Here is a 14,797-nt window from a genome sequence, read left to right as displayed (position 1 = left end):
CAACCCTCGTCATACAGTGCTTTGGAATTTGGAGCAGTTTACTAGCTCAATTAAAACAGACCCACACATATTGCATTTGTGAACCACTCCAGGATTTACACAATTATTCACTTCCTGTTACAATCTGACATTACCAGCTGCTCCTAGTATATGTTTCTCTCCTGCAAAGACTGGTAGGTTGTTTGTTTCTCATTACACATGGGCGAAAAATGCCTTCTATGCATTCCTTCTATCTGAATTTCTATTTTGTTCAGTTGCATTGTCATTTCCACCTGCATTTTTACGTCAGCAGATACAGTGGAGACTGATAATACGATGTTGACCGACAAGAAAGGCTCATCAAATGATAATGGATTTTCACAATAATTGCTCTCCCATAAGTTCCATTTCAAATAAGAAATCCCCCTATAAATTTCTACATATGGAGAAAGCGTAGTTTTCGAGATATGATTTTGTTTATTCAAACCAGAGCTATAACAGCTCATGCCAACAGTGCTATGTGCTAGACATATCAGGCAATAAATCTCATCTAGCTGCATACCGTACTGTCAAAATTTCCTTAAATATATCAGTTAGGAAAATGACATACCAGATATATGATATTCATGAAATTGACTATAAAATAGTCTTTGAAGAAATGCTAAGGAAATTTAAGCATAGCTGAAATTACTCACTGTACTGATCACAGCAGTGGAAATCGTTGTGAAATGCTCAAAACACAGTGGAACTTTGCACCACGAACATTTCAGAAAAATAAGTTTCTCATAGTCAGCTTCAGGGCAGTTCTGTACAAACAGAATTCTACAGGAGTGACGAATTTATCAGATTTGTTGTTAAGGCTTTATGCCAGCCATACATTATTTAAACATATATTTACATATCTAGGAGATGAAAACTGATTTTCTTTAAGGACTGCAATTTTTATCACAATATCTCTCTGATGCAATATAATATTCATGCCAAGTAACAAAACACTATCAGAACTTCCAAATGAAATTTTTCCAAGCCCAAAGCCATAAACGTCAAGAGGCTAAATAATCAGTTATGTGCTTTGGAATTGCTAACACTTTCACCGTTTCACCTTCTGAAGTTACTTTCTATAGCCTGTCTACCTCGGTAACTGGTCCACGAGTCTACCAAAAGAATGCTGTGATCATGAAAGATGGAAAGTATACTTCTTGAAACTACTTGAAGAGGTGAGTTTTCCATAAGCTGAATTTGAGGACAATGCATAAACATTTTCTTCTTCACGATGGCAATGGACAGATGAGACTTATAAGTGTCAAGTGATTATTTTGAAAATTCATATCTTGAAGGATATGTCTTCTCCAGATGTAGAAATTTATAGGTAGGTTCTTAGTGAAAATTCATTATCACTTGGTGAGCTTTCCTTGAAAGTCGAATTATTGAGTTACTCGTTTTGGTCATTATTCCCCTTCAAATTCCTAATTAAATCAATGTTAATGAATTTTCAGAGGAAACATTTCAATAATTCGAAATGGAATTCTAATAGCCAAGAATTTAACTCCTGTAAATGCTCAGGTAAAAGAGGAATTAGTCATGTATGATACTGCCTGTTGTTAACAGATTGCTGCAGTACGAACATGGAACCCTTATTAAGGCTATGGATCTGTGAAATTTCTAACTTCTACATTTTTACATCAATCAATCCTAAACTTTTGCCACATATTTCTTACACTGTGGACATGCAATACACAAATTTTCACTTTGATATTCCAATTAGTTTATTTATAATTAATTTTTGTTGCTTTTTTTTTAATACTCTACTAGGGTTGTGGATACTTCCTAACTTCTTCAATTAAATGCTCAAGTTTACAACATATTGGGACAATTACAATTCATACAATAGAATTGGAATATATCAGTCCCCTACCTGCCCACTGTGCAACTCAAACCAAGAAATGGATTCGGAACACCTCAAATCTGTGCTTCAGTGGCTGACCATGATAATATCTTTGAAAAATATTGGAGTGCAAGAGGTCAAATGACTTTATTGTCAAACGCCTGGCATTAGAAAACAACAACAACAATTCATACATAAAATTTAATAAGCTTTCAAAGGCCGCACAGTTCTATTTTATTTATTTATTTATTTATTTAACCTGGTAGAGATAAGGCCATCAGGCCTTCTCTTCCCCTCTACCAGGGGATTACAACTACAATATTAAGAATACAATTACAATTATAATTACAATTAATATTAAATTTACAAATACAATAAAAATCAAAGTACTAAAAGATTAACTGATTAATGAAAGTTAAGACGAGAGAACCATTTCTTTTATTGAGTAAGTACAAATTAAACCTACTCTACGCAGTAAGAAAATGCTTAATAAGCTTGCTTTCGAATGCTACTAAATTCCGACAGTCTCTGATGTCACTGGGTAGGGTATTCCACAGGCGCGAGAGCGAGATTGTGTATGATGATGAATACGATGATGTCTTATGTGTTGGTATGGCTAGTGTGCGGCTATTTTGCGTTATAGACAAGTACTTGAAACTTTGAACATAATTACTGTTAAGCTCTTATCATTACTCGAAAGTTTTCAGTTGGAAATAATTTCTCCAACACAGAGGGCTTTGGGTATGTCCTCCTTGTGTCATTTCATTACCATACCGGTAACATTAACTGACGTAAGAAAAAGTTATTAACACCAATTTCGAATAAATTACCATTTTATATTGCTTTTCTCAATAACGATCCATTAATTATTTTTATTATAACTAACCACATTTTTGTATTTTTTTTTGTTCAATTTATTCGTGCATCTGAACAAAATCCGTCCCTACAGCTCACCTTGATGTTGTTCCAGTTGAGGTCGATGAGCGTGTGGTCGTCATCCTGCACCTGCTTGATGGTCGTGTCCGGGTCCGTCATGTTGGGGGGCTCCGCTGGGTACGGCTTGGGCTGAGACGCCTTGGTGATGCCATCCCAGCCCAAACCCACAGGCTGGCCCTTGTTCAGCAGGGACGCGTGGTACTGGTCCTGGTTCATCATCGAGTGGAAGCCCAGGATGGCTGTCGACAGCACACACATCATATTGCTAAAACTACTGTACTGTCACTTTTTTCTCAAGTTCCATTATTTGCGTGACAGAACAAGACAAGCCTTTAGACGTAAATTTCCTGGCAGTCCAGTTCCAACACGAAAACAAACACTGCAGTTAGTGGATAAGTTTAATAAAACAGGTTCTGTGACTGATTGGAAAAGAAAATGAAAACGTCATGGGCTTACATACGAAAACTTGATGAAATAGGAGCTGGTTCAAAAATAAAAATAACACAAGAATAACAATAAAGCAATGAAATTACATAATGATTTATGTTCGTTCTGTAACAAATTTTTCCACATATTGCTTGTGAGGTCTAATGGCTTGCTTAATTTGTATTCGTGACTTAAAAGTTCAGCCTCCACAACCTGTACAGTTTTCCAATCCATGTTTACTACGACAACTGTCATGGAAGTGTTTTGCTTGTCTCCAGCACCACTCACTAAGTTCAGCAGCGAGCGACAAAGCCTCATACACTCACAACATCCTGTCCAAATTCAACGTCGCAAATTTCTAGCGCAATAATTAATAATAGATTCCTATTAGAAACAACGACAACCAAATTTCTTGGCTTAAAAATCGATAATGTGTTAAATTGGAAAAATCATATTAAAGAAATTACCCCCAAACTACAGTAAATTCAGCTTGTTTTGCTATTAGATCTATGCAAAAGATAGTAAATATCAATACCTTAAAAACAATATACTTTGCATACTTCCACTCGGAATGAGTTTTGGAATAATATTCTGGGGAAATTCCACAGATAGTAACAATATATTTCTATTACAAAAAAGAGTAATTAGAATAATAGTAGGTGCCAAATCTAGGGAATCGTGTAGGACTATTTTAAAAAACTACAAATAATGCCCATGGCTTGTCAGTATATCTTTTCATTAATAATCTTCCTCTTATGTAATCGTGAAAACTTTTTAACTAATTCAACAGTTCATAGCATAAATACACGTCAAAAAATGACTTTCATACTCCATCGGCAAGTCTATCGTGCTATCAAAAAGGAGTGTGTTATATGGCAGTAAACATTTTTAATAGCCTCCCTATCGATATAAAAAATGAAACTCAAAACATAAAATTATTTAGGGCCAAATTAAAGAAGTACCTAATTTCTCACGCCTTCTATTCTGTAGGTGAATTCATGACATTCAATAACACTTCATGAAATTGATACTAAAACTATGTGTTGTACTAGTAGACTATATTGTAAATCTCGTCTGTATATATTTCATCTAGACTGTGACTATAAATTAAGACTTTATAATAGTATTAAGTTTTTTGACTTGTTCCATATTCTAGCTGTAAGCAATGTATGAATACCATGGAATGTTAATAAATACAATACAATACAATACAATACAATAGCCAACTACACAATCACTCTCACACTCGAACGAAATTAGAAACTGCAGGGCTGTAATGTAAGTACAGTCTTAGAAAAAAATTTTGTCGCACAGATACTTTATTAGTCCCAGAAAGGAGGCAGTGCGCATGATCAGACATACAACGAAACAAAACTAATTGTATTACCTCAACTAGTCCTCCTCTTGTGAACCAGGTCACTTGTCCTTTGATTATACACACTGCCTTCTTTCTGGGACTTATAAAGTAGCCTATCTGTACGACAAAACTTTTTTCTAAGACTGTACGTGTTCCAACATTATACTAGACGACAGTTACCTGCCAGATCGATGATCTCCTCCTGTGTGGCCGCACTCAGAGCATGCTCATACTCGTCGCCCAGGTCTATGGTGATCTGCTCCTCTGCTTCCTGCTCCTGCACCGTCGGTGGAGGGGGGATCCACTGCAACAGTCAATATTAACACTGTATCTTGTCTATACAATGGATTTTCATTATATTCATTTCTATTAATCGTTTTTTCAGGTCATACACCACTACATTTCTCCTGGATGACAAATATTCGTAAGATATCGAACATTCAGGAAGAAGGTTATGGAATAACCGAGTTTTGATATTCCAAGAAGCACGCTGAACCAGTCATCCACTTCAAAACAGACACACAATTTATTTCACAGACTTCCATTCCTCGAGACTACGAGGAACCCTTTTCAATATCCAATTAATTTATCCAACACCTCAATCTACCTTCCAAAATGTGGTAAGTAAAATGACTGCATTTCTAAGTAGCAGTTTTAAATCATTTGCGCTAGTTTTATTGCTTGGTCTCTTCCTTGCAGCATTTGCGTCTAATTAGTCAGTAAGGAAAAAAAAAACCTCGGAAAAAAAACCAGTAGGTAATCATGTAAGTGCACTGTATTAATCCTAACTAACAATGATATAGAGTGTACCTTCTTGCCTCTGACGGTGCCTGGAACATACGGCTTCAATTCCGGTTTGTCAGGGGTTTCCAATGCCTGCTTGTTGATGTGTTCAATCAGCTTCTTGCGGTTCAGGGGGCCGGTGGGGTCTTTCTCACACGAGTAGCTACATCTCTGAGATGGAGGCAGAAGGTTATCCTGTAACGCAGAACATAATGAATATAGGTTCACAATGTCACTTTTACAACTTCTCATATTTAAATGAAGATTGAAGATAACGAACATAAATAAAAGAACCAAAGGTACGTTAAACCAAAGGTTCCGGGTTCGATACCCGGCTCCGGAACAATTTTTCCCTCGAAATTATTCAAATCAACTTCACAGGGAGTTATACCTGAAATTTTGATTTGCATGATTTGCAAAAGAACCAAGGTTAGGCTACACTTTGGAATCTATGATTTCAATAGTTCTGTTTCAGAGGAAACTTACAGCAATACCAAATCATGCAATGCTCAAAGATTGTACAGCTAATGACAGGAAAATCTGCGGTCTTATGTCTATTCAATAAGTGTATATACTTTCCTTCCCTTCCATTATGTAAGCGTACTAGTTACATGCATAGGTGTGCAACTGTCAATCAAGATGTCCTGCATTACACACTCATTTAGTTTATATAGTTTAAATGCTATTTTACATTTAGAATTACGACTAGCCTCGTGGTCTAGTTGTAAGGGCCTCTGGCTACAGTTCAAGAAGTCCCAAGTTCGATTCCTGGTTAGAACAGGGATTTTTCCTTAAAGGAATCACTTCTGTGGTCGTTCATGGTCTGGAATTTAGGTTAAGTTTAAATTTAAAACCCCTGCTGGCATCTCATAATCATACATGATAATTCTATTATATGAGGGTAACGTGGCTCTGCCTTCCAGGTGTCCCAACCTTAGAAATGGATTACATATAAGCAACTGCCAGGAGAGAAGACCAGAAATGTCGAAAGACAACCTGGTGACATTAGAAAAAAATATTTAGAATTACCATCATGACTCGTCTATAAATTTGGCCACGTTTGGAGGAACAGAGGTACCAATTCTTCCTTAATGTAGATATTTGTTCTAGACAATACTGTAGTGCCTGCCTAAGAAATAACGCATAACTTGCTATGTTAATGTTATGTTTTATTTAACGACACTTGCAACTGCAGAGGTTATATCAGCGTCGCCGGCTGTCCCGGAATTTTGTCCCGCAGGAGTTCTTTTACATGCCAGTAAATCTACTGACATGAGCCTGTCACATTTAAGCACACTTAAATGCCATCGACCTGGCCCGGGATCGAACCCGCAACCTTGGGCATTTTGAGATATGGAGGCGATGTTTTCTCAGATGCAATTTTTCTCTTCTTTCAGTATATGTAGAGTATTTTTATAACTTTATCTTTTAAAGTTCACTACAGTTAAAAGTAACAAGTGGTTTCAGAATAAGGATGTAGGCAGTTTCAGAGTTTCCTTTTTCAACTTGGATGGCTTTTTCCTAGTTATATTTAATAGTATTTTACATTACTGAATAATTTGTTATTTACTGAACAGGTGTCGCCATAACCAGTAAGTTATATGGGAGCATGCTTGCTGGTATCTGAAGTTCCTGCTTTCTGGGTGGGACATAATTTTCCCAACAATATACTGTATGCACCATCACCTGCACACAGTAGTAACTTAATGATGACTTACCAGCAGTGACTGCTACTTCAATGAGTAATACTTAAATAGTATCACTCTCAGTTAAGGCTCCTATTTAAGGAAATAAATATCTCTCATTTCTATTATTTTATATATACAAGAAATACGTCCTCAATTAAATTACAACTCTAAACCTACAGTATAACAAGAGGAGAGTAACTAAATGTTTGAAATCTCCCCATTAGCAGTCTCAGATCTAGGCACTGAACTACTGCACTACCTAACAGAAGAAGGTACACTGGCGTTCAAAGTACAGTGATCCTACTGATCGATAATTCGGAATTTGTTGATATAAGTGTACCTTCTTTAGTTATTAACAGTACTACTATGAATAGTGTCGCCTATCGTGCATAAATATATCTGCATTATAGAATTCAATTTTTCATCCCCCCCCCCCCCTGTTGATTATAAAACAACACTGGGTTTAGCTGAAAACCGCTGATATTGTGAATTATGTGAATAATTTATGCTTAATCTACATCATCATCTTCCCTGGTACATTTTTAATTGCCCCAATAATGATGCCACCTATTGAGAATAGAGATGGCAGATATTTCACAAACCGATATTTTGTCACAGATAAACCTGTGACTGATGACGCGAAATATGTGACAAAATATTGCTATCGAAATCTGCTCCCTATTCAATACTCTGTGACTGATATTTTCTCCTCTACGTCGTAGGTTTGCGCTTGCGCATGATACAATAACAGCAATCTGGCGGTAGTTTCTCCATCTTGTTATAAATGATGTAGTTAATACACGATTTAAATAATAACACCATTGGTTACCAGTACTTAATCTTGTGTAAAATCCTGTTTGAACAACTGTTTTGTTTTGTAATTATTTTCCAATGTTTTCCCGAATACTTATGTTTCATTCATTTTTATTCTAGGACTCAATATTATAATGTTAATGCACGACTTAAAACAATTTATCCATTATATTATATACAATAAAAAGGATCAATTTTTAAAACGATTAGGATAATCATAGAACCTCAATTTCTCCATATCCAACTACATTTAAAAATGATGAACTGGTTCAATATCTATAATATAACCTCTTGGTACATGAGGTTAACTTTTGACATGTTACTGTTCAGTTAGATTAGTATTTATTTGTTAATGGCACATGTACATAATTTCTTTGTTGGATTTTCCCATATATATCACTGATGAGTGCTGTGTATAGAGAAATCGTATTCATATCTCACTGCTCTTCAATATTTCCTGCTAATTTTTATCGGTGTGACAAAATATCGGTGTAATTCAGGCTACGTATCGATATAAAATATCGGTGTGACAAAATCACCGATAAAAGTCACAGATATTTAAATGTCACAGCGACAGTTGTCACAGATACTTGAAAATATCGTTTAAGCTCATCTCTAATTGAGAACTAGTGGAACTAATTCAAAGTTTGTCAATTTATTATATCTCTGGTTCTGACTTATTCCGTGGTTTGAAAGTTCGCTTACACAATCAGAAAATCGTAGGTCATATCTTTGAACGCCAGTGTACATTGACAGAACAAATAGCAGACCGCAACAGTCACTAACTACAAATGTAAATTTTAAGTATTACATACTTCATCTTCTCTATGCTTCGTTTTACATGATCAGTAACAATGCTATAAGAAAGTGGTGATCCAAAAGTATGTTCTCTTAGGAAATACATGCAAACCCACACACAGCAAGCAGAGGAGACAGTCTGGCATGTAATCAATGAATGTGAGTCATTACGTCTCAGACAAATGACATCAGGGAATAGTGCCAAAAGAGACTATGAATCAGCTTCTGGAACCAGACCTGACTAGAGCTTCGGTAACTCCACTCTTATGGTGACTTGAATGCACTGAACAGCTGTGGCACTGTTTAGCCCATTTCCATTCACTTACATACAGTAAGTGCTATGAAGATGATCTGACTTTTTATGCATTTCGCAATAATTACATTATTTTATGAGTTGCAAATTATATTTTGTTTTACAGTTTTTCTTTAATATATCATTCAAAATGCATACATGAATGAAACCATTTAATATGCACTGGCACCAATAAAAATATACATTTTTATTTTCTGAATAATACAAAAAATGTTTTTCCTAATAATTAAAACGTAAGATACGCTAACTTATCTGACTTCATTGATAATTTCTACAGTTTAAGAAAATACGTGGCATTATTTTTGCAAGACAGCTAATTCTTTAAGTAAGTGGGGCATCAACCTGCGTACTTTGTGACCTTTTGTAATAATTTTCCCGTGACGAAGGCAGTAGAGATCTTTACTAGTTAACACTGTCAGCTGTTAAAGTGAGAGAAAAAAACCTTCGTTTATTGTCAACCTAAATCACCTTGCCTGTAAGGCTAACTCAAACGTGGGCTGACATACTTCATAACCTTGTAAATAATAATGTAAATGTGGGACACATGTAAACAGCATTTAATTCACCATTTTATCTCAATTTTGGAAAATCGACATTGTATTATAATAGCTGCAAAATTATTATATTTCATACATCATTTCTGGTTGGACTTGTATTTATTTATTTATATTGCAGTCTTAGGCCAATTAGGGTTATAAACCTTGTCAAGTTTATAAATCAATAAAAGTCGGAATTAAAAAATTCTTGTATGTCAAGAAAGAACTTACTAATGAACCAACCAGAGATAACATGTCTAATTCACCACTGCTTAGAATGAATAAATATTGCCATTATTTCAAAATGTTCACAGGTTTTTGTTGGCCGGCATCCTGGTTGATAAAACATACTTGATTGCCTATTATAATGATGACAATCTTTCCTAAAAGTGTAATTATTATTAAAATCTGGTTTAACATACATTAATAATTCAAGAATAGATAAACAGATAATGGTTAGGAAACTCTTAATTATATGGGTCTACTGCCTCCCCACCCCAATAAGATTCCATATTATCTGAAAATACTATTCAAATAGGCATACAATAAGCAGTTTTCATACAGAATGGACCGTAAGTATCATTCATTTCAGGGGCCTACTCTTTGAGATATTTCAAACAAAAAAGTGTACTTACTACAATTTTGCTCGTTTTTGCATTCTTTCCGAGATAAATATTGTTTTATATCAAACATTTCATAGCGTCTTATGGCAAAGCCATTGAATGAATTCTTTGAATGAATGAATTCTTTATTTATACTAGCAGAATTAAGGCCATAGGGCCTTCTCTTACACTCTACCAGGTCACAAAGTATACAAGCAGTTAAAATTTAACAAGAAGTTACAGAACAGAATACTAACATATTACAAAAAAAATAATAATAATAGCATAAAATCGACACTAAACAACATGAAAATAATACCATAATAGTAAAAAAGAAAGTAAAATACATTGGAATATGGAATATAGTAAAAGCAACTCATTTAGTACAAATGGTTAATATGGAAAAACTTAAGGAAGAATATATCAAAATGGAATGTAATAAAATAATAATAAAAAAGAAAAGAAATACGAAAATTAATTAATATTAACGATAAAAAGGCTATGATGATAAATTCATAGGCTGATAAAGAGAAAAAAAGGGGAAAGGAAGGAAAAAGAAATATAAAACTATGGCAGAGAAAAGGGCTTATAAATGAAAAGAATCTAATTCAAAAAGTGCAATTTTAATTTATTTTTGAAACTAAACAATGTTCGACAGTCTCTGACATGCTGTGGTATAGAGTTCCAGAGATGAGCTGCAGAGACGGTGAAAGATGAAGAGTAGAAGGATTGATTTAATTTCCAATATGCTCAGTCAGTTTAAGAGAGCAGTGTATTATGATAATAAATTATTGAAAGAATTTGTTTTAGCCTATCTTTTAAACGTGAAGAAGTAACATTGTAAAATTTCTTTGCAGAACGAAAAGTTGCATTTGTTCCAATGAAATTTCTGCACATTTAAAGGGCAAAACTACAATACTTTCAGTCATTTATTATCATAACACACTGCTCTCTTAAACTGACTGAGCATCTTGGGAATTAAATCGATGGTTTTCTCAAAACACGTTATAAAATGTTTCATAAAAAACTATTTTTATTTCGAAAAGGAAGCAAAAAACGAGTAAACTTTTATTGCACTTTTTTGTTTGAAATATCTCGAAGAATAATCCCTTAAAATTAATGTCACTACTTACGGTTCACCCTGTATATTTTGATGGTAAAATAACTCTCAAACTTTTTAAAAGAAATAAAATCCTGGATACTTGAAAAGCTCAATACATGTGTACAAAATTCATCCAGTAGTTCAGGTGAAATCGCTGTACAAAGATTCAGTCATTCCAGAATGCCATTACCAGGAATGTGCATTTTTCCGTGAAATATTTTGAAATTGATTTTTTAAATATCATAATACCTTTTCTCTTTAATATGACGAAGTAAAAATGTTACTGGTATATAATATTGTCACTAGTGACGTGTACACAACGGATAGAGACTGAGTCACAAGGATGATTTCAAACAAAATAATACAGATAACAGTATGGAATTTTGAAGAGAGTACACAAAAATCCAAAACCACGTAGGTAACTGAAGTAAGTAAATGAACGAGGGAACATATCAGCAGGATGGAACGAATTACAGCTGCACTCTCCACCTGACGGCGACAACATTCATTTCATTTACCGACATGTCAAACAATTTAAACACTTTCCTGGCTTCATCTTCAAGTGCGTCACATTTTCGCAGTCCTGGGTGCCAGCCAACCTATGTGATGCACTTCAAACTACCGAAACGGTATTGCAAACATTGCATAGAATTTATTGTTTGACAGAGCAGAGATGAGTGTGGTTGGTATTGAATGCAATTAAGTTTTGCATCCCTAGACAAAATTCTGCTTGCAGAATGCTGAATATTCGGCAGCTCTGATCATTTCATTTGAAAGGACTCTCAAGGCATTAGGAAAGAAATTATATGCACACAGTATTCGTAGAATGCCACATATCACAGATAGAAGTATGATTAGTACTACCTAAAGATAAAATACTGATTGTAAAAACGATTAATCATTGTTAAATATATAGTAAAGCAACCTGGAAACTTGCGTGCGGATGAGTAAATAGATACATTTCGTATGAATGACATCAGAATTATTGAATTAACAAAGCTAGTTTCTTTTGGTTAAAGAACTCTGCTTAAATGCTGTAAAACGTGTCCCTGTAAGGCTGAATCATGACTGTGTGTAAAAATGAGGAAATGGGATAAATAAAACGAAAAATCTTACAGTAATGAAAGTAATAATAATAATAATAATTATGTTTTATTTTCGCGAGCAGAGTTAAGGCCATAAGGCCTTCTCTTCCACTCAACCAGCCTTAATCAATACAATACATATTTAAATTACGAATATTTACACTACACTTAAATGGTTCTCCAGCAATATTCTTCAGTTAAGTTAACGACTAGTAGACTACATATTTATTTAAATTTAGATAAACCTATAAGGCAAAGTAGTAACTTAATTTATGAGCTAATTTAATTCAATCAATTATAATTAATTTGAGGTTTGAGATAGCTAGTAAAATGATGAAAATTAATTTAATATAAGCTTACTAGAACTATGTTACAGGGAGAAAATATAAATCTAAAATATATTTCTATAATGAGAATATTAATGTAATTGCCATTAGAGGTTTTGTAAATCTATTTAAAGAAATTAATGATAATAATAGGAATGGACAGATGTTAGTTTCGTTATATGTAATAAATATTAATCAGCAATTAATTTGTTAAGTAAGAATTCATGCAATTTTGACCTAAATGAAGTTATTGTCCAACAACCCCTTACATCACTCGGAAGCGAGTTCCAATTTCTAGCAACTGAAACTGTATAAGATGAAGAATATAAAGATGTCTTGTGGTAGGGTATAATGAGTACTTCCATACTAATTAATTATTTTTTCGTCATACAAACACTCTCAAACAACCAATGAAGGAAATTATATACTTTGATGATCACAAAAGAGAATGAGCATGTAGGCCTATGGCTGTAATTTATTATAAATTAAATTTCCAAATCTCTCCCTGACATTTTATATTCCTGTAAATGCGTGCGCTCAAATCACGTTCAATTCTCTGAACTCTTCACCAGTATTCACAAACTAATACTTAAAGCTATCACATTTTTATTTCTTATAAAGACTAACTGCTTATAATGAAAATTAAAATTAAGTTCAGCAATATACCGATCGTGCAGTCCATGTAAAACTGGCTGTGTATCTCATTTTTGAACTTGTGTTTCTGTAACTTTCTTATTTAAGGGAACACAACACTGCCTTATTTATCCACACGTGTTTTTTTTATCTTATTTGAAGAGTAGAAAGGAGAAAGAATATAAATGTTTTAATATGGATACTCTTTAAAATTTTTAATTAAAAGATTTCAAAATTACATTCAGCTTGAAGTTTACCATCATGTGATCATTTATAGTAATTTAATAGTTATTAATGGTACTTGTGAGGTAAGTGCATCTTTATTGCACGAGTGGAAAGATTTAAGCACGAGGCGTCAGCCGAGTGCTTAAATTACACGAGTGCAATAAAGATCACGCTCACAAGTACCATACATAATTTTATCCATGACCATAACGAAAAATTATGTTTTATAAAAGAAAATATGTTGAAAATAAGTCCTCATGCAATCACATACCATGACATGGATTTTAGAATCAATACGTTACTAGGTAGGTCATGATGTAGGAGGCCATGATTAGTAAAGAATGGTATCTAAGGCGTTGGATAAATAACAAATTATAATTAATTATATAATTTTAATATATATTTTTTCACTTTAAACGTGTATTTTCGTCTTTTTGAAGTTTCAGGGATTATTTAGAAGTGTTCACGGAAATAATGTGATTAAAATAATTTCACATTTTACTTCTGTAAACTTAAGAGGAATATTAAAACTTCATTAATCATCGTGTCTGTTTAGCTCAGTTGGCTAACGCGTGTTGTTTTAAAATCCTATAAACCCAACTTCGTAGGTTCAAGTCTCCTCGTATCCCAAAAGGTAAATTATTACAAAATTTTAAAAAGATGCATATTAGATATGGATGTAATGTACAAATTACGACGTAGCAGATAGAGAAAAGAGAAGGAGATTGAGTGTATGTATATTTAAGAAATGGTAATAAAGAAGTAGAGGTAGTGACATCTAGTAACTAATATATTAACTTCTTGAGTAATAGTTCAATGGAAATGTATACGTGTGTACCCGGGTACTAGGAAAATAGCCTACTAATGAACTGTGAGATAAAGTTCAAACTGTGAGGTAAAGTCTTTATCTCACTAGTGAAATAAAGTAATGTTGAATAATAGCCTACTTTACACACGCAAAAGTATTTAGTAAAGGCATGTTTTTCGTTATGGTCATGGATAAAGTTTTTTTTCACGCTCCAAAGAAATAAAGTGTCTCATCATTTTTGTTTCGCCTAAAAGAAAGAAAAAAAAAAACGCGCGCAAACCAATGTCTCCTAGAACAGTGCCAGGCAACAATGAATGACATCACAACTCTTGGGCTATCGAAATACGAAAAGAAATTTGTGGAAGTCTCATTTATTGTACTAATTAATAGTGTGGGAGAGTGATTTTATAAATATGTTATAATACTGCTTAAAGAAAAGATAATATCATTTAAAAATATCAGAGTTAATATTAATAATATTAAGGCAGGTATGTGACATGTG

The 14,797-nt window shown here is 33.8% G+C and overlaps 1 protein-coding gene across 13 annotated transcripts in view; it reads right to left on the bottom strand.

The window, feature by feature from the left end:
* tmod (tropomodulin) overlaps positions 1–14,797 on the bottom strand; it is a 242,200-nt gene that overhangs the window by 51,293 nt on the left and 176,110 nt on the right. For all 13 annotated transcript variants that reach the window (XR_011331054.1, XR_011331055.1, XR_011331057.1 and 10 more), the window contains exons 3-5: positions 5,394–5,561; positions 4,764–4,887; positions 2,819–3,039 (exon numbers count right to left, since the gene is read on the bottom strand). Coding sequence is in view for 9 of the 13 variants with exons in the window: in XM_069819521.1 (XP_069675622.1) it covers positions 2,819–3,039; positions 4,764–4,887; positions 5,394–5,561 (513 nt within the window). In the remaining 4 variants the exon portion in view is untranslated. The remainder of the gene's footprint in view (positions 1–2,818; positions 3,040–4,763; positions 4,888–5,393; positions 5,562–14,797) is intronic.

This window comes from Periplaneta americana, chromosome 2, assembly GCF_040183065.1.
Source record: "Periplaneta americana isolate PAMFEO1 chromosome 2, P.americana_PAMFEO1_priV1, whole genome shotgun sequence".
NCBI classification, from domain to species: Eukaryota; Metazoa; Arthropoda; class Insecta; order Blattodea; family Blattidae; genus Periplaneta; species Periplaneta americana.
The sequence above is the reverse complement of the archived record's forward strand: the minus strand, read 5'-3'. Positions and strand labels throughout refer to the sequence as shown.